This window comes from Amaranthus tricolor, chromosome 16 (genome assembly GCF_026212465.1).
Source record: "Amaranthus tricolor cultivar Red isolate AtriRed21 chromosome 16, ASM2621246v1, whole genome shotgun sequence".
Lineage (NCBI taxonomy): Eukaryota > Viridiplantae > Streptophyta > Magnoliopsida > Caryophyllales > Amaranthaceae > Amaranthus > Amaranthus tricolor.
The window spans coordinates 3,491,726-3,512,889 of NC_080062.1; the positions used below are offsets into that span (position 1 = coordinate 3,491,726).

Genomic DNA, 21,164 nt, shown 5'->3' on the forward strand with positions numbered 1-21,164 from the left:
ATGCAATCATTGATGGCCTAATTTCTCCTAGTCATGTGACGACTACATCGCAATTGGCGGACATTTTCACAAAAGCCCTCGGCAAACCACAGTTTGATCTTCTTCTTTCCAAGTTGGGCATTTTCGATTCTCATGCTCCAACTTGAGGGGGGTATTAAGATATATTTTAGATATTTTAGCCAAGTATTTTTTCAAGTCAGAAGGGCATTTTGGTCCTAATGGTTTCTGGAACATTCTTTGTAATATAAAAGCTTCTTTTAATAAAATCAGCAACAAGATTTTGCTGGGCTTTGCTTCGAAATTCTTTTCTATATATATATATATATATATATATATATATATATATATATATATATATATATATATATATATATATATATATATATATATATATATATATAATATTAAGGATTGTTTACAAATTTCTATTACCACCTAATACCACCTCTCCTAATGGTAATGCATTGGAATGAATTTTACGAAGAAAATGAGATGATTGAAGTTGGACAAGCATGACTATCAATATGGTCAAGAGATTTTTCAACCAAAATCATACTATTTTTTATTTTCATTACCACCATTTATTACTATCTACCGAACGGATTGTTAGGATTGATAAATTTGAATAGACGTCATTAATTAATTGTATAAGCTAATTAAGAGGGAAGCAAATGAATTTCTCAAGATTTAGATTTTTATTTCAATTAAAAAATAATAGTATTACTTTTTCTTGACTTCACTCCTAATATTCAAGCAAGTTATGACGACCAAGCTACTATTAACTCAAATAATGAAATTAAAGATATACTTCACACATAATTAGCTAGCAAATTAAGTAATATAATTTGATACATATGTTCGATCTCTCAATTATAAGAAGAATAAATCACCCATCTAATGTACCAACAACACTTCTCTTAACATTTTTGTACCTATAATTCTTACTTAATACCATGAATACACACAAATTAGATGCAAAAATAGCTGCTAAGAGCCAATAATAATAATCAAGATGACTATAATTAACATCCTCACCTATCCATTTCTTCCCACCACTAATCCCTACAACAAAATCCACAATAATAATCAAAATACTACTAAGAAAACTCCCAACACCAATTGCACTTAAATAAAATGCCAACCCTAAACTCCTCATTGAATTTGGAACTTGATCATAGAAAAACTCTTGCATTCCTACTAAGGAAAATCCATCCCCAATACCAATCATTATGTTGTATGGCGCGAGCCATACAACATGAAGAATTTCTCCACGAGATAATGCGTTTAATCGCTTCTTCTCTATCAAGGCGGAGATACTCATTGTTATGATTGGTATAAACATTCCGATGCCTATTCTTGTAAGAATGTTAATGCCTCGTTCTTTGCCTGTAATTTTTTGTAAGTATGGAATGAGGATTTTGTCGTATAATGAGATTGTGGCCATTAATGATATCGATGTTATCGTTGTCATAGAAGCTGGTGGGATTTCTATGTCTTTGAAGATTTTTCTGTTCATTGCGCTTGCTTGTTTGACGGAGAATGTGGCTCCTTGGGCAGTACCTGATGGAAAAGTAACCTAAATATGATTTCACATCGAAAAATTAGAGAAAGGTTGATTAACATATAAGCTTGATGGGCTACTCCTCCTATTACCAATTGGTTTTAGGAAGAATACTCATTGAGTTTATGTGCAGGCAACGTTGTTATGTACAAGCCTAATGAAAAAATTATCAGTACCTACGCCAAACGCTAAGCAAGTTAACCATATAGGAATGATCGTGATTAGAAGTTTTAGTTCTTCTACTTGTGTCACACTTGCGAGGCTCCATGGATTTAGTCGTTTATCAGTATCCTCTTCTTCGTCACTTTTATGGTTTACAATTATAGCAGCTTTGTCAAGAAACCTGCAATAGTTGTTAAATTAGGCTTGACTTACTATGAATGTCATCATATATAATTGAAAAATACGACATGCATACTTCATAAGAGTTAGAGAGAGGTTAATGACTAATATATAAGGTATGTTTGGATGGAAGTAAATGGAAGAAAGAAAGGGGAGACATTTGGAGGGATGAGGGATCTCTTGTTTGGATAACAAAATGAAAGGGAAAAGATTTTGAGAGGAGGAATTTAGAGGGATTGAATTGATGATTTTTGTAAAAATTATCAATATTTTCAAAGAAAGATTTGAAAGGAAAACTTCCATCTCCCTTTATTTTCTTTCCTTTCCCTCCCAAATAAGCAAGAGTTACTTCCCTTTCGTTTCTCTTTCCTTCCTTTCCCTTTCTTCCCTTCCCCTTTCTTTCCTTTTCTTTCTTTTCTCTCCAAAATTGCGACCCAAACATAGTGATAAGCTTGATGGGCTACTCCTCTTATTAACCATTAGTTTTAGGATGAAACTTCATCGAACTTTTGTGCAATCAACTCTCCTTTGGTGTCTTGTGTTCTCATGTGAGTCTTGTTATGAACAAGCCTAACGACAAATTTATCATATATAATCATGTATAATCATGTTTACTTACCTGAGTCGATTAGTATGACCCAAACATCTCCCTTGAAGCTTGTTCAAATCATGATCTTCATACAACAAGTTAGAATCCAAAGGACAATCTAGATTTCTCTTAACAAAAGCAGCAACCAACACTTGAACCAATTGTGTAAAAGGGCTTCCAACAAGAGTCTTGTAACGATATATAGGGGTCCCAAGAATAAACAACAAGAAAGTGATCCCCATTATTATAGTCAAGATCAAAAAGGCAATGCCCCAACTTATAAAATCTTGTACATAAACAATTATAGTAACCCCAAAGAATAGACCACCGCACAAGGCAACGTTCCACCAATTGAAGAAGGATAACTTTTGCCTCCTTTCTTTGGAGTGGTAGTCGTCGAATTGGTCCGCCCCGAAAGCCTCCAAGCATGGCCTGTAACCACTTGTGGCTATGGCCACAAGGTAGGCGGCTATGTAGAAGACTATTTTGTGTATGTTGCTTATGGACTTGCATGAAGTTGTTGTGGTTGTGTTGCAAGGTTTGAGACTTGGAATGTATTGTGACATTGTGAATGTACCTAAACCCTGAATTTTTTGTGGAAAAAAATGTACAATAATAATAATTATTTGTATTAGATGAGCTATTAAATCTATGAATATGGTGTATTAAAAAAAAACTGTCTTACACAACTATGACAAATTCTAAAATGAGACAGCCTCACGGTGAGATCAGACCATCTCTATTATGTTTGACTCAATGTACATTTATGGTATCAAAGTGATCACTTATAGATAATTTTAAAGTGGTCACTTACAATCTTAAAATAACGATTATAACTTTAAAGTGGAGTCTTAAAGTGATTATTTATAACCTTAAACTGATCACTTACAATGTTAAAGTAATCAATTAGAGAGAATTAAGCTGATTATATGGGTTTGTCAGATACAAAGTCAAAAGCTTGACTCAACAAATGTTGAAGTATTTGATTGAAGCTCAATAATATGTTATATTATACTCTATTGTATTAGAATAAGTTATATATATTCTAACACGTTTCCTTACACGTAAGCCCTTTGGGCTAAAAGTGTTGATACAACACATACTCTCTTCATACCTAGCGCTAAATATTTGACATCAAAATGAGAGATGATTCACATTCAAACTTGTAACCTCTTATCACGTTAGCTCTAATATCATATCAAAAAATCAATTCAACTAAAAGCTTAAATTTTTATTTTGAGTTGATTTCTTGACAATATCAAACAGAGTGCAATGATAGAATAGAAGTATTAAGCAATGAAGTTACCAGGAGATAAAAGATGGCGGAAAAGAGAATCATGACGTAGCGACCAGTAAAAGCATCGGCGACAAAGCCAAAAAGCAAAGGCATAACAGTTGTAGCCCCAATCCAAACATTTACGCTATTAGCCGCTGTTTTTAGATCTTGGTGCATTACTGTTGTCAAATATGTTATCATATTTGATGATATTCCGAAGTAGCTTAGCCTCTCACCAAACTCAATGGCTGCATGACATTTATATTATTTTTTCAATTAACATTACAATTTTTTTTTCCTTTATATTACTTCTTTCGTTCTTTAAAGAAGTTCCCACTTTTTTTTGAGGTGTTCTATTTCTTGTTTTTTATAATGAATCTTTTTATTTATTTCACAAATTTTTGACAAAAATAACCTTATTCATCCTCATTTTAATATTTTATTAATGCCTAATGTCTCTATATATCTCTCAGTAACTTTATTTTAATATTTTTATATTCTTCATGATCTTCATATATTTTCCATTAACTTTACAAAAACATATTTTTATCAATTGTGGTTTCTATTTTTTTTCCATTAACTTTCTTTTGAATATTTTTTAAATACTTATGGTCCTCACTTTTCCTCCATCAAATTTATCATTCAATAAGATAATATCTCTACTATCTAAAAATTTCTAATTTTCTAATGCTCATAAATATTTCTTATAAGAACTTCATTAAGAAATAGAGAGTATAAAATATAAACATCAATACATACAAATTACAAACCAATAGGAAAAAAGATGAACCATTTGAAATGAACCATTTTTCAAGTCTAAATGAGGTAAGAAATACAAAACGGTAAAAAAACGGTGTAATACAAAAATTAAATAGTCTCTCACGAAGACTAAAAACTATAAGAGAATTTTTTTTTCTATTTATTTTTTATTTAATTATTTGAGTTTTAATATATATATCTTGAAAATACATAATTAATATTTAAAAAAATAATAAAAAATTTACTTCTTGAGACAAAAGTAATAAATTATTTGCTGACTATATCTTTTTTATATATACGCTTATAAAAAACCAAATATGATAAGTGGATTGATGCAGTCATTATTGTTGAGGTCTGACGACTTAAGAGAAAATATGTTATTTAAAGAATCATTTCTTAAAGACTGCTTTGAAATTTGAGATTTTTGAAAAATTATAGACGTAAAAAAAAATGTAAGTATTGTAGTTATGTAATATGTTGTTAATTTTGATGACTCTGGCTGAGATAAGCTGTTTCACTTGGATTTTACCTTTGATTTACATGAGAAACCTTAAACCTTTTTATTTTATAAAAATTTTTAAAATCAATTTCTTAATTATATTAAATTTATATACACTTATTTATTTAAATACTAATTTTTTTTTAAATTTTAAACTTAATTTTTAGATTAAATATTTTTTTAAAAAGTCGCTATGATGAGTAAAAACATCGTTAATTTGTGCAAATAAATGACTGGAACCATAACTTAATGAAATTCATGATATATGCTACATGTACCATTGAATATCAAAAAAGTTTTTAATTAAATGATTTGGACCATGGCCTAAATTTTTCTAAAAATTATTGAGGTGTTTGGTAAAATAGGTTAATGTAAAATTTCAGTTTACAGTGGTACAAATAGATAATAAGAGGGTAATCATACTATCTAATGCTAATGTTTGGTAAATTATCTAGCGATGAGTTGAAACTACTTATTATGAATCAAGTATTTTTTAACAAATTTTTCTTAGTCAAATCAGCTGATCAAATAAGTCATCACTTCAATCAACTACTGACTATTAACTATTAATCGTTTGCAAAACACTGAAACATTTAGACCTTAATTACTAGTAGAAGTACAAATGTATAAAGTTACCTATAATGAAATATGAAGCTTTCCATGAACCGGTAGTAGCTCGAAGAGCTGGCCTTCCTTTATAGTCTACCGATGAGTCTTGAACTTGAGATTCCACTACATCTTCATCTTCTATTAGTGGAACTTCACTACAATCGTCTCTTTCTCTTTGTGACTGAACCATTTCTTTCAACTTCACTTCAATGCAAAAATATAATTTATAAATATACAAGAAATTAATTAATATATATTAAATGGGTTCTAGAATATATATCATTTATTAAGCACATGTTAAAATAAAATAATTAAAAAATTTAAGTGTCGGTGTGAAAAATGCAATAAACAACAAGACAAATCAACCTAGAGCAAGAAAATATGTGTCGGTAATTTGATTGATCAAGATATTGTAATAGCATGAAGACAAATGAAGAGTTAATTAATATATACCATCATTTATCAACTTACGTGTGATGAATTATTATAAATATATTACTTGGGTTTGATTAGTGAAAGGTAGTTGTGGGGTAGTTGTAAGCTGTTTAAGTAGTTATCATTGTGAGTAGTAGTATATAACAATACAAGGTGTTTAATTTTAAAAGATTGGGGTCAACAATATGAGCCGATATATAAGTGTTAATGTTTGTCCATAAGGATTATATAAGTAATTTATAGTGGAATGTATAATTGTAATGTTAGATTTGTGTAAATTATTATTTTTCGGCAAAAATATTAGTTATGGACTTATGGTAGTTGTTATTGTTATTATATATAAATTTGGTGAGAAAATCTGTGTAGAACTACTAAAATACTACTTTTGATTATGAAACGCTAAAGGTTGTAACGTTCTGAAAAGAAGTTGATATACAACTAAATATTCTGAAAAATATAATTGTTTTATTAATAATTATTTTTTAAAATTAAAATAGTTATTGAAAATTAAATATTATATTAATTTTTTTCTAGCTTCATTATATTATGTTTTCCAACTCTAAATAAAAAATCATAAATATTCAAAATTGCTTGCGATAAAGTAGTTAAAAGTGTATAATGAAATGAGCCTATTGGTGGTGGTATCTTTTAATGAACAAACGACATACATATATTATCGATATAGGAACGACTTAATAAATGTGTATAGTACTCCCTAGTGAGTAGCTAGTAACACTCACTATAATTTTTGTATTGAGACAAATTAAATAAGATTCTATTTGCTTATATTTTAATTTATAGATTAAATAAGATAATAATAAATAGTGCAATATCTTGTAATATTGCAAGTAATATGAAACGAAAGAAATATTATTTATTTTTCGTATGAAGACTAAAGAGTGAAGTATAAATAGTATTTATTTAGTTAAAGTAGTGATATATTTAAAAAATAAACAAGAGAAGTGATAAAATTTTATTCCAAAATAAAAAGACAAATTTATTAAAATGAACTCAAAATGAAAAATAAAACAAATTAAATATGAAAGAGAGTTCTGATCACTTACACAAAAAGAGAGACATAAAGTGATCAAGTTTTATTTTTAATTATTTATAAAATGTGTAAAGTAAAGAGCTCTAAAATTTAAGTGAGGAAGGTTGGGTTGCACAAATTATTAAATATTCTCACAAAACTTTTTATTTGAATATATTAGGAAATTCCAGTATATAACAGGCGATAATAAATTAATTTTTATTGTAGGTGACGAAATTTAGATATCTATTATAAGAGTAAAAGAATATATAAGTATTTAATTATTAAGCTAATTTATAATTCTTAAATATTTTAGAAATGAGAGGGATAGAGAAATTAATAATTTTTAATTTTAACCTTATTAATACTTATGGAAGGAAATGTTTTGGCTATTCAATTTCCCTCTAATTTCTAGTTCTTGCCTTTTTGGTTCTTTCTCCTTCGACTCTCTATGTTTTCCAATTTTTCATTGAAACTTCGGTCCCTTGACTGCCTGTTGAGTGCTGACCGGCAACCGTTGCTTCCGTCTACTGACCGTGGTTGCCGCCTTTTGTGGTGAACAACCGCCACTGCCCTATGCCCACATTAGATGTCTTTGGGTACAAAAGCAATTTTATTTGTGTAAATTACATTTTATGATTATGTTTGATTTGGGCTCCATTTTAATTTGTTTCTAATAATGATAAAATAAATTTTATTTGTGTATAATTTGGGTATTATTTGTTGCAATTTTTTATGAATTAGAATTTCAATTTGCTTTAAATTATGATAATTTCAATTTTATTACTTTAAATTATGATTTATATTATTCAATGGAGAATTAGAATTTATATTCGTGTTTGTTTATGATTTTATTGATTGTTATTCACGATTCATGAATAAAATTATTAAAAAGCATCATTTTACTTTATTTATGTTATAGTCTTTCAAGTTATGATTTACTTGTTAATGAGAATCAAAACGCTTTTATTAAACTCGCAACTTAATGATTCAAATCCTAGATCCGTCACTGCATAAAGATTATAATAATATATACTACAATTGGAAAAATATCCAAATTTTTTCTCAAATACTTTACAATTGAGAGAGACACAAAGACTATATATTAAACTAATACAATACCCCAATTTTTTTTTCAAAATTAATTTATACTCTAGTTATTGAGAATAATGTGAGTTGAGTGCATAATTAATGTGTGTATTCATAAGTAACTCATGGGATTGAATCCTATGGATGACTTTAATGGGTGTATTAAGTTGTGACTTAATGTTTGTGATTTATGATGGTGGTTAAAGTGTGGATTAATTCATCAGTTATAAAGGTAATGAAGTAGGACTTAATCATGGAGTTATGAGGCTTAATGAAGAAATTAAAAAGATGCTCTACTATGTTAGGTCGAGTAAAGCAGTCAGAATGCCCTCTGAAGGCTGCTCGACTGAGCGAGCTCCAGGGTGGGTCGAACGAGCAAACAAAATATATCCATGTGATGTCCTCTATAAATAGGAAGCTCATTTGTTCATCCAAACACATCAAACACAAACCCCTAAACCTAAATACATACATAGCCTTTGTTATTCTTTTACTCAATTGTAATACTTTGTTTGTAAGAGTTATTTTACTCTATTGAAATAATATAAACAAGAAACTACACGTCACGGAGGACGTAGCCATCATTGGGTGAACTTCCTTAAATCTTTGTGTCATTTTGCATTTTAATTTTTTTCAAATGTTAAATTAGTTACAATTGTTATAGTTCATCAAGGTACTTCAAACCTTATCGATCTTAACTCTCCATTTCACTAGTTAATATATCTTTGATTTTTGCTTCTATTGAAGTATTAAGTAAATTTTTGTTACATTTATCAACTTTATCTTTTCAAATATCATTATTTACACAAATTTATTTTCTCTTTTTTCCTCTCTAAATCTTATTTTACAGAAAGAAAATTAGTAATTAAATATAGAGAATTTAGCCAAAAGATGGTGAATGCATGTCATTACTTGTCGATCAGATATTTGATAGCAACAAATTTACAATCCCAAAAATTCAAAAATAAAAAGAAATATAGCAAAAAATTAATAAAGTAGAATTAAGTATATTGTAAATTTATTTACCTGTGGAATATAATTCTGATTAAAAATGGTAGTCTGAAATGATCAAATCTTCTTCTTCTTCATGGGTTTAAAGCTTTACTTTTATGGAATTTACAAATATACGTTTGACAGAAGAATACGTAAAGGAAATACAAGAAAGCTAATACTTTATGTCATTTGCCCCTTTAGTTTCCTTTTTTAATCCGTTCGCAAGAATCTCTTTTTATGAGAATATTTTTTTAGCCGAACGACTCTTTAACCGCATTTCCCTTTATAGTGTAGATTGTCGATTGCCGTCTTTTTTAATCCGTTTTTTTTTACTTTGCTATAATTATTTTTCATAAAAACTTTTTACAAATTACTTTTATTCAAGTCAACATATTTTTTAGTTCTTTAATATTATTCGTACAATTTAGACAGTCTCATCATTTCTCGTTAAAAATCCCATTATAGGTAAGGGACGATAGTTCTTTGTGATTGTATAGCATTGTTTGTAGTGGATGCTGAGTGTTTTGATGATGATGGCTCACTAAAGTGGGTTAGTTGTGTTAAAGAAAAACTTTTTAGACAAATTTTTTTAAAAATTAAGAATTATTTTGTAAAAAAAACATTTACTTTTATTTCGTTATTAGAGAAGCAAAATAATTTGACAAATAAATTTCTTTTAGCTTCAAATAAAAGTCATTAATTTAAAATGAGGTTACTTTTAAATAAAGTCGTCATTCATCACAAATTATATTTTAACCTTTAAGTTTCAGTTTAAATTCTAGTGAAGTTGAAAATATTTATTTTAAAAGATCATATTAATTTATATATGATTTCTTACTTATTTATTCATCTTATTGTTACTTTGTATGTGATTATATTTATTATTAAGCATTAATTGAATTAAATTGAGTAATTGACAATTGTGTAAATTAGAGATTTTTTCTAAAAATTTAGAGCTTTTGTGTTGTTCTATGATTATAGGAGTACTATTCAAATTAGATGATAGAATGGTTAGATGATGATGAATTAGAATTATTTTAATGATGTTTTTTTTCCTCTTTATGTGATTATTTTCTAACATGCTAATATCTATAATTAGTTTGACAATTTAATTATAATTAATGAATGTACATATATACAGTGAATTTGCCCCAAGATTCTCCCAATTTCAATACTTAATAAAAACAAATAAATCTAACATAAGCAAGTAAGATAAAGGAAGCATGAACTACAACTAAGAATTATTAAAAAAAAAAAAGAACAATACATAAAACCTTAGCTTAAAGTAAAGAACAAAACTAAAGTTTTTACTACAATAAATAAAAACATAAAGTTCAATATGTAGACTATATTAATTGATTGATATTGATACTAGATATTCTAATATCAACATCATCTATCTATTTATATAACTACTTGCTTCTCCCCATCATTAGAATCAACAACACTTATTCCTCTATCAACATTTTTGTACCTATAATTCTTAGCCAACCAAACAAAAATAAACATATTAAAAATAAATATGCCCATTAATAACCAGTAAAAATAATCAAGACGACTCTGACTTAAATCCTTTCCGATCCATTTTTTCCCACTATTAATAGAATCCACAATAATAATCAAGAATGTGCTAAGGAAGCTTCCAACACCAATAACACTAAGGTAAAACGCCAACCCTAAACTTCTCATAGAATCAGGAACTTGATCATAGAAATACTCTTGCATACCTACTAATGAAAACCCATCTCCTATACCAATGATCAAGAATTGAGGGGCTAGCCAAAATACACTTAATGTTCTTCCTTGTGATGATGCTTTTAACCTTTGATTTTCGATGATCGCGGCGATCATCATTGATATGATTAAGATCATCATACCAATTCCTATTCTTGTAAGAATGTTGATTCCTCTTTCATTTCCTGTGATTTTTCTTAAGTATGGTAGGAGTACCTAATGGAAAATAGAACAAAATAGAATTAGAATTTTAATAATTAACCATTTCTTATAAACTTCGTTGAGTTTGTTGCTGAAAGTTACATTTTTCTTATAATTAGTTTCACTTTTGGCATTTTATGGGTACTATGCAAATCGAAAAAAATAAGCTCTTTTTATAGAGACGGACCCCAATATATTATAATTATCATTACAAATGTAGATGTGTCATATATATACTTCTTAATTGATAAAGCAACTAATCATAAATTGCAAATTTTTTTCAAGTGTTTACTTCATCAAACATAATTTGCAAATATTGAACCCCTTTCCAACTCTAAGCCATAGGCAATGGCTACCTTGCCTAGGGTCAAGAACGATACTACTTATAATACGTCATTGTCAGTAGTAATTTCAAAAAGGCAAAAGAATATATTTTATGATAAGCTTGTTTTGTAAATGACTGTTAACTGGAGTTGTTGGCTGATTTAACCAACTGGAATTATTGACTGAAAAGTCAGCTCTTTAAGCTAATTGTTTAAGCTTAATATTAACTTCATTAGAGAACGGAGAAAGTACTATAATAAGTAGCTTTTTAATATTAACTTAAAAATCATTTTTTTAGCCGGCTTAAAAGTCATGTACCTAACAACTTTTATACTAATTGAACAAAACCAAAAACCAACAGAAAATAAAAAAGTCAATTGGTCCAAACACCCAATATATCTTTAGAGTAGTTACTTAGAAAATATCTAATTGTTACTAATAAGAAATTAGTTAGAACTCTCTTGTCTCTATATAATGGATGGTGGATAAAAAACACAGTGAAAATCAATTAAAAGAAATAAAAATTTCTATAATTATTTGATTTTGTGTGTATCATAGTACCTTATCATAAAAGGACACTGAAGCAATCATTCCTATAGCAGTAAGGGTGTATACTGATGCTGCAGGGATTTCAAAGTTATGAGTGATTTTTCTGTTCATTGATGTGCCTTGTTTGATGAAGAATGTTGAGCCTTGTGCGATGCCTATGCCGAATACTAAGCATGTTAGCCATATGGGAAGCATGGCTATTATTAGCTTTAGTTCTTCTACTTTTGTCACTGTTGCTAGCCTCCATGGATTTGCTCTTTTTGTTCTTGTTTCATTACTTTCATCTTCTTCTATTATAGCTGCTTTATCAAAGAATCTACAATGTATTTTGATTTTTGATTAGTAAAAATCATAGGTGATCATGAACATGGTTAGCAGCTAATCTATGTCCAGTCAATGCTGTCAACTCAACTTATGTATACAAGTATATACTCATTGTTTTTATGCAGGGCTCCTACATGTTTAGGGATAACCGATCTCTTTTCTCTAGTTCTTTGAAGGGAGTACGGGTATGTATAGTCCGTCACCTTCTCTCACCTAAATCCTGCTTCCAAGCGGGACATTGGGTACAATGATGATGACTTGCAGGTTATGTTGGTATGAGCTTTGATATGTGACAATGATGACCCAGATTCAACCCTTATTAAACATTTTTCTAATATTATTGACATTATTTGATTTTGTTCTAGATTAAATATGTATGTAGATGTTTAATTAAATAATATTTATTGATTATATAGATTATCTATGCAATAATGATGCATGAAGATGATTATTTTTTATATGATAGAAGTTGGATGTACGTATAATAGACCATTTGATGACAGAACATATAATATAAAATTCTTACGAGGAGTAAAAGCTTTTTAAAATTCGCTATTAGTAATAAAGTATTGAAATTAGGTGTCTGTGTCAGCAGGGGCGAATCTAGGTCAAAATCATATAATGTCAATAATATTTGAAAAAATGTATCTAAGGAGGGTTCAAACCAAGTAAATGAATTCACATAGCAGAACTTCAACCAACTAAATCAATACATATAATAGTATCTCTAAGCATATGATTGTATACACAAGTTGAATACTGTTAGTTGGCATCTGACCTTGAATCCGCCCATGTCCTGTGACCTCTTATCACGCTGGCTCTGATACCACGTCAAGGAACCAACTCTACCAAAAGCTTAAGCCAATGGTTGAGGCCCTAAGATATGTTATATACTCTAAATCAAATAAATGTACATACCTTAGCCTATTAGTATGACTTAAAAGCCTCCTTTGGAGCTTGTGAGAATCAAAACATTTCTCATAAAACAACGTGGGATCCGAAGGACAACATAACTTCCTCTTAACAAAAGCAGCAACCACAACTTGTAACAATGGAGTTAAGGGACTTCCAAGAGCACTTCTATAACGATAAAATGGCCTTCCAACAACAAAAATAAGTACAGATAATCCCATAATTATAGCTAATATTAGAAACCCAATACCCCAACTCACATAATCTTGTACATAAACAATTAAAGTTACCCCAAGAAATAGGCCACTACAAAGGGAAACATTCCACCAATTGAAAAATGACATCTTTTGCTTCCTTTCTTTTGTATGGTTGTCGTCGAATTGGTCCGCCCCAAAGCTCTCGAGACATGGCTTGTAGCCCCCGGTTGCAAGGGCTACTAAGTAGGCTGCTATGAAGAAGAATGTTTCATGGAGTTTTGTTGCATGTTCACATGAGGAAATTGGTGTTCTGGTGCATGGTTTTAGAGTTGGAATGTATTGTGTCATGGTAAAAAGAGATAGACCCTGAAGTTAATGAGCCAAATAAAGGACTTATTAGTTTTTGATATACACAAATTCTTAAATGAGACGATCACATAGTGAAACCATCTCTAATGGACTGGTCTAATGAATACTTATTGTTTTAAAATGATTATTTATAATCTTAAAGTAATCACTCATAGTTTCAAAGTGATCGCTTTGTATTATATTAAAGTAAGCACTTATAAATTTAAGTTTAGTAATACAAAAATCAAATGTAAAAACTGAAAAGAGTAAAATCCATGGTCATGTTTTGTACTTTACATATTCTCTCTAGATAAAAAAAATTAAAATAACTATTTTTGTGAGAGACTGTCTCTTATTAGTAAAAACCTTACATATTCTTAGAATTCTTAGAATATTTATTAGTTTAGATATTTAACCTATATAAGCAATGTGTCTTTGTATAATGAGATTGTCTCATGTAATAATAAATGAAACAAAAAATATAAATTCTTGTATGAGACAGTCTCACTGTGAGACACGTCTTATAATTGGGTTAAATAGTCTAATAATAGACACTTTTACCTTATAAATTTCTTGTTTTGAGGTCGTCTCACCGTGAGACGGTCTCATACAAAACGGGTTGAAGGTTGAAAGTTGAATCCACTAAAGTCCAAAGGTGTTATACACATAGATTAGGACTCTACTTCTCTATGCTAAATAGTATATTCCATGCTCATCGATTGTACGTAGTCATAGACGAAATAAAATTTTTGAAAATATAAATCATGCAAACTATATTTGATAAGTATAATTTTGCACTTATTAGTACCATTTATACTTTTTTTGTGATATTTTAGACTGGCTTATTAATTATAATGCATACTTTTATAAGTTTAATTGTGAAATTAATTTTATGGATGTTTTATATGTAATTTTGAGGAAATATTAGAGTTTATTTTATAGGTCTTATAGAATAATAAAAAGGTAAATGTTTGAAGAAATCACCTAAATTCCCTTTCAGGTAAAGAAACAATGAGCGAAAATGAAACAAAGGAAACCACGTGTCATTGTAAAGCCCTTTATAAAAGCAACGACTCATCGCACAACAAATTCAAGAGTTGAAGAAAAGTGATGAGTTGCTATATAATAGGCGATAATGAGTCGTTAGTCTTTTGGAACTGTCTATACGTTTTTTCCCATGATTTGACCATTGAAGTTTATTATTTACTTTTTATGTTATTCATTTTATTTAGTTAAAAATAAGATTTTTAAGAAGATTGTTTCCCAAAACCTAATAATATAAATTAGAAAATTTATTAGGTTTTAGTTTTTCCTTTCTAATTAGTTTTCCCAGTCAATTTTAGTTTTCACATGACATTTTCCCTCTTAGTTTTTCTTGATTTCTTTATTCATTTCTGGATAAAAGTTAGTATCTTATATCTCCTTTCATTGCAATAAAGTTCAATTGCCATTAAATTACTGTAAGTTTTATTTTATGTTCTTCGATTATTGTTTTTATTTTTTAGTTGTTCTATTGTTCTTTAATTGTTAATTGGTTATTCTTATATTAATTATTAGTTAAAATTAAATTTATTTTATTGAATTTTTCTAGGATTTGCATGTTCTTGATTAGATTATTTTAGATTCTTATTCCTTAATTTATCTTAATTATTTTCCTATTAATATATGTCTAGAATCATGCCTAGCATTTCAATTGTCATTTCTGTGTATAGTGTAGAGGCGGAGAAAAAATTAACAAAATTTTTAAAAGCTAATGCAATTTCAAAAATTATGATATTTTTCTTACAACTTTGTATTAATGAACACTTAACATATACTACGTAATTTAATATTGAGATCCTAAATTTTTAAGCCCTGTACGGTGAAGATGTTTTTAAATGCTTAGAACCTCCATCGGTCTAGTGAGTAGTTCTAGGACTGAGAGTATGAAATGATATTGCTAGATTTATTGTATGAAGTTGAGTTGATGATTATTTCTATGTTTAATGAGCCTTGATTTAAGCCGCTATATATATTAACATTTTAAATAAAATAGAAATTTGAGATTATGAGTAATTTAGGATTGAAGTACACTTAAATTAAGTTAATATTAATTTATTCAATAAAATGAAAGTTTGAATATTAAAATTAATAAGGTTCTAAAAAGATATTAAAGTTATGATTAATTAAGGGATTCATTTTTATATAAATCGGAAAGTAACTGAATTTCATACTAGTTAGAATTAGGTGATTCATTATATTCAAGATTTTTTTTTAGTACTTTTTACACGAGAAATTTCTTGCTTAGTATTATTTTAGTAACTTTAGCTCTTTGATATCAATTAAACTAACTTTTATGTGATCGACCCGTTAGCTATACGTATTACAATATTGTATTTATTTCCATCCTCATACTTTGAAGTGTAGGGTTTTATTTATCTACTATATAATTTATATTATTGTTAATCATATTACATATAAAAAAAAATATAAGGGTAATGTCAAAAACACGACTGAATTATATAAAATCACAAATTATATATTCTATTTGTCCCAAATTAGTTAAATATTGCCTTTAAGGAAATGCAAGAATTTGGAGTAGATATTAATAGGAGATTATAAAATTCAACCTAAAAATACTATAAAAGTATAAGATTAAGATAATTTTTTTTGTAACAAAGGAAAAAAATTATTGTAAAGTGACGCTGAGGAGGAAAGATGGATTTATGAAAAACAAAATAGTTGAAGAAATATAAACATGCAATCCTTATTACTAGGTTAGCTCCTCGTGCAAATACACGTAATATCTTAATTCAATAAATCATTTCTATTAGTTTCTTAAAAACTAATCCAATTGATATTATATCTAAATATATAGACTTAATATAGAGAATATCTTTATATTTATCATAAATAATATCTTGTTTTGATTATTAAATATTAATTGTTTTACCTTTAGATTTTTGGTGAAAAAACAAAAACTTTGTTGCCTGTCATTGAGATTTGAGAATAATATATAGGTTTAGAATATAGAATAGATGATAGAGAATATTTTCATATTTATTATGAAAACTATCTTGTTTTATATCAATAGAAACATATATATATATATATATATATATATATATATATATATATATATATATATATATATATATATATATATATATATATATATATATATATATATATATATATATATATATATATATATATATATATATATATATATATATATATATATATACTTCCTCTGTTACATATTACTTGCAGCAAATCAATTTCTACACTATTCATCATTCTATAGTAATTTACATGTTTCGGCTATTATACAAAAAAAAACATAGTCATGTGGAATCTTGTTTTATTCGTTTCGTCGCATATTTTCATAACAATAAATTTTTATAATTTTTAGTTATGTATAAATCTAGATATAAACGATCCGACAAACACATTGGATTGCACAAAAACGTATTTGGTGCAAGTATTTTAGAACGAAGGAAGTATATCCTAATTTGTTGAATACTTTTCTTTTTACCAATATAATTTTCTTGGTAAAAAGTGATTATGATTACGATGCATACTATTGGGATGGATCTTGCTAACGAACCCCAAGGTGTTTATTAATAAAGATATAATATAGCACAAATTTAAAATCTAACATCAAATTATACTTCAAAATAAATTATTTATATCTTTTAATTTATTTTATTTTCTAATTTACTCATTTTTCTAGCTCTTGACTATTGGGATTAAAGAATTTAGCATTATATATAGTATAAGATAATTATTTTGTTTAAGGTCTCGACCGACACTTCATACAATATAAATAATATATCAGTCACTAAATCTTTGAAAAAACAGATTTTATAGAGTTAAGTATTCAAAATTTAGCCAAAAAAGGGACAACCTTAATGAAAGGTAACGTAATTCATCTTCACCAGTCCAGTCCACTTCACTTATTATAAATTGTTGGGTATGCTTTACATAGGCAATTTTTCTTTATATAATATTTATAATTAAAAATAATTACTAATAAGTAATTTAATTTATTTTTCCTTGAAAAAACCTTTCCTAATTTCTTAAAGATAATTTATAAATTATTCTAAGTCAACCCATATCAATAATAAATTAAATAAAATTATAAATTAAAAGACTAATATTTAAATTGATTAAAACAATTAGTCGATATAATAATTAAAATATCCCATATTCATAGCCATTAGTGTCATATATAAGCAAATAAAAATGAAAAATATCAAACCTTATTAATTGCATGGGTGGTGTAATTTGGCGATAAATTTTTTTAAGTATATATTATTTTTTATATTTTAGGGTAAGGATAATTTTATACAGACAAAAAGAAAAATAGAAGATTAATTTTCTCATAGGTGATCATAAGAGTCACTCGAAAAATCTTTGACCTTTAAATTAATAAATCTATATAATTTTCATCTACGTGTCATTTTGATTCATGTAAGTAATATAGGAAAAATTACCTAGAATAATCCAAACTATTTATTATTTTCTTATAATAATTTCACCTATTGATTAACTATGAATAATCTCAACTTTGAGGAGTATTTTTCTAAAGTAAACTTAGTAACCGAATGACTTGTTACAGCAAGTTTTATTTGAAAAAAAGGATAGATTAAAATAAAATGTCAAAAAAATGTAAAAAAAAGTTTTAAAAAATTATGATTTTTTTTATTATTCAAAATTTTTTATCTAAATTTGCAAAGTTTTTCTTTAATTTTAAATTAATTTTCAATTTACTTTTTTGGTGAATTACCTACTATAGTAAGTCATCGGGTTACCCAAATTTAATCTAAGCAAATACCCCTAAAGTTGGGATTAATCATGATTAATCAATAGGTGAAATTATTATAGTAAAATCATGAAAAAAGTTAAATTATTCTAGCTAATTTTCCTAATTTGTAAAAAAATAATAAAAATATAAATTTATTTTAGATGAATAAGCAAAAAATTGGACTTACGAGGACATAAAGGACAGCAGAGAAGAGAATGATGAAGTAGCGGCCAGTGTAAGCATCAGCAAGGAACCCACCAAGAAGAGGCATCACGGTTGTAACTCCAGCCCATATATTCACGTTGTTGGCTGCTGTTTTTAGGTCTTGGTGCATCACTTGTGTCAGGTATGTTATCAAATTTGTTGCTATTCCAAAGTAGCTCAATCTTTCACTAAACTCAATTGCTACATTCATTCAAAAAAACACATTTGTCAACATTCTTGACTCATTAAATTTTTTTTTCTTTTCAACATGTGTTGTTTAAAAACCCCGATATCTATAAAGTCAAACAAACAATATAATCAATGGTTAATAGAGTATATAACATTTATAATATATGTTGAGGCTTCAACCATCATACTACTAAGCTTTCAATTGAATACTTGAGATGATTTTTTGACATAGTATATATCAAAAGTCATGGTGATAGAAGGGTCATAGGTTCAATTTTCATCCATATACCATGTATAAGGAGGACATCTATTGCATCCATACTTCTACTTCTAACGGTCTGTTTGGTTAACGGTATTAAGTGGTAGTAATGAAAATAATTTGTACTGTAAATTTTCATGATATGTATCATGTCATTTTCATGATAACAAAAATTTGATCATAAAAAAGATTTTTTTTACAATTTTCCATTACCACTTAATACTATATGTTCAAATGGTAGTGCATTGAAATGAAGTTTTTGAAAAAAATGATATTTTGTTGAAGGAGAATAAGCATTATTATTAAATTTGTCAAGAGATATTTCTACCCAAATTACACTAACTTTCTATTACTATTCCTATTATTTAATACCGATTATGGATTACCAAACGGACCGTAAGTGCTCTCGTAAGAGAGAGCATTATATAATATATAACATATTCTCAGTTTTCAATCATCAGTTTAATTAATCTTTTAATTGAATTGGTTTCAATAATTGAGTTTTTTATTAAATGACTCGAATCATAACATAGACACTGAATTAATTAGTATAGGAAGTTGTCTTACCAATGATGAAGAAGGATGCTTTCCATGAACCAGTGGAAGATCGAAGAGGAATTTTTCCATTGTAATCATATGAAGAATCAAGAACTTGTAAATTCCTTACATTTTCTTCTTTGTTATTATTCTTTGATGGGATTTCAGAATCAACTAATCTTTCTCTCTGATTTTCTTGCATTTTTTTTTTGCCTTAATAATTTGGGTCTTCTAGCTAGTTTTGTGATAATGTTAGCTTTGTGGTGAGAAGTAAACAAAATTTGTTATGAATACTATGAACATACCATGTATTTATTGTATGGGGAAAAGGTTGTAGTCATCATGAAGAGTCTAAATAGTCATTTGTAGCACTTGAAAAAAGAGGACCAAGTGAATTGTAGTGGTTAAGCATGATTGACTTAATTTAAATAAATAGCAACCCACTCTCCCACACAAAGTTAGAGTCTGGGGAAAAGATAGCAGACAGATCATACTCGTACCCCTAAGAGAGAGAGCAAGAGAAATTAAAATGCATGCAATTGAATTAAACCCCCAAGTAAATAAATAGTGTAAATTAATGTTATATTATATTATACTTAAAAAGTATAAAATAATAAAAATTAAATTTTATCTCAGTTATAAAGCAAATATCACATTTTAAGAAAGGATTTGGGTTTGATTCTTATAGCCCACTCATTTCATCATCTTACCTTTTAATAGTTGTTAGTTTAGGTCAATTAGGATTTTACGTATGGTTTTTATTCTTAGTATGCTACCCAAAATACAAATATTTACTAGAAAGTAGTGAATTTTAGTGCAAAAATACTTTAATTGTTCTATTTATTTTGCTACAATTTTGTTATTTATTTGTCTCAACGTATATAAAACATTTTCTTTTTTGAAAACTACCTCACACTCCCTCACTAATTCCAAATCACATATTAATGAAATCACTCTTAATTTTCATTACATATTTACAACAATATATTTTAATTATATATTTTATCTTATTTTTCTCAAAATCAAATCAGAAATAAACAACGAACATTTTAAAAATATACTGTGAGCTCAAAAGAGCTTAAAAGTATTAATTAATGAACTAACTCAAATTAAAAAATTTCAAATTAAAACATTTGACAAAATTAATCAAATTTTAATGAAGTCAAATTAAATTATAGGGTTTTTATATAAATTCAGAGGTGTACTAGTAATCAGTTGACTGTAATAGTCCCAAGCACTTATGCATGATAGTGGTGGGGTGATACAAATAGTTACAATCAAAGAAAATTGTGTTAGGTATTGTTTTTTTTTTATATTCTTTTATTGGTAGCTAGATAAACGAATAGGAACTTGAGGGAATATAGCAAGTCAATTTTTATTCCAACGTAAGGTCGGAGAATTCTCTACAGACAAAA

At 27.7% G+C, this 21,164-nt stretch overlaps 1 protein-coding gene across 1 annotated transcript; it reads right to left on the reverse strand.

The window, feature by feature from the left end:
* Positions 1–624: 624 nt before the first annotated feature.
* LOC130802432 (uncharacterized) lies at positions 625–20,118 on the reverse strand. Its single transcript, XM_057666452.1, has 10 exons — positions 19,780–20,118; positions 18,748–18,965; positions 13,233–13,789; positions 12,003–12,306; positions 10,592–11,132; positions 5,663–5,839; positions 3,799–4,016; positions 2,523–3,076; positions 1,738–1,904; positions 625–1,560 (listed from the first exon to the last, which is right to left on the reverse strand). Exons 1-10 carry the CDS (start codon positions 19,949–19,951, stop codon positions 887–889), a joined length of 3,582 nt encoding a protein of 1,193 aa, XP_057522435.1. The 5' UTR covers positions 19,952–20,118; the 3' UTR covers positions 625–886.
* Between the last annotated feature and the right edge of the window lie 1,046 nt (positions 20,119–21,164).

Bases quoted from the DNA above. Each gene is read 5' to 3' on its own strand.
- LOC130802432 (XM_057666452.1), bottom strand. From the start codon at position 19,951: ATGCAAGAAAATCAGAGAGAAAGATTAGTTGATTCTGAAATCCCATCA. The intron at 18,966-19,779 runs GTAAGACAACTT...GAATGAATGTAG, and splicing joins AGCATCCTTCTTCATCATTG to CAATTGAGTTTAGTGAAAGA. The intron at 1,561-1,737 runs GTACTGATAATT...CTTTTCCATCAG, and splicing joins TTGCTTAGCGTTTGGCGTAG to GTACTGCCCAAGGAGCCACA.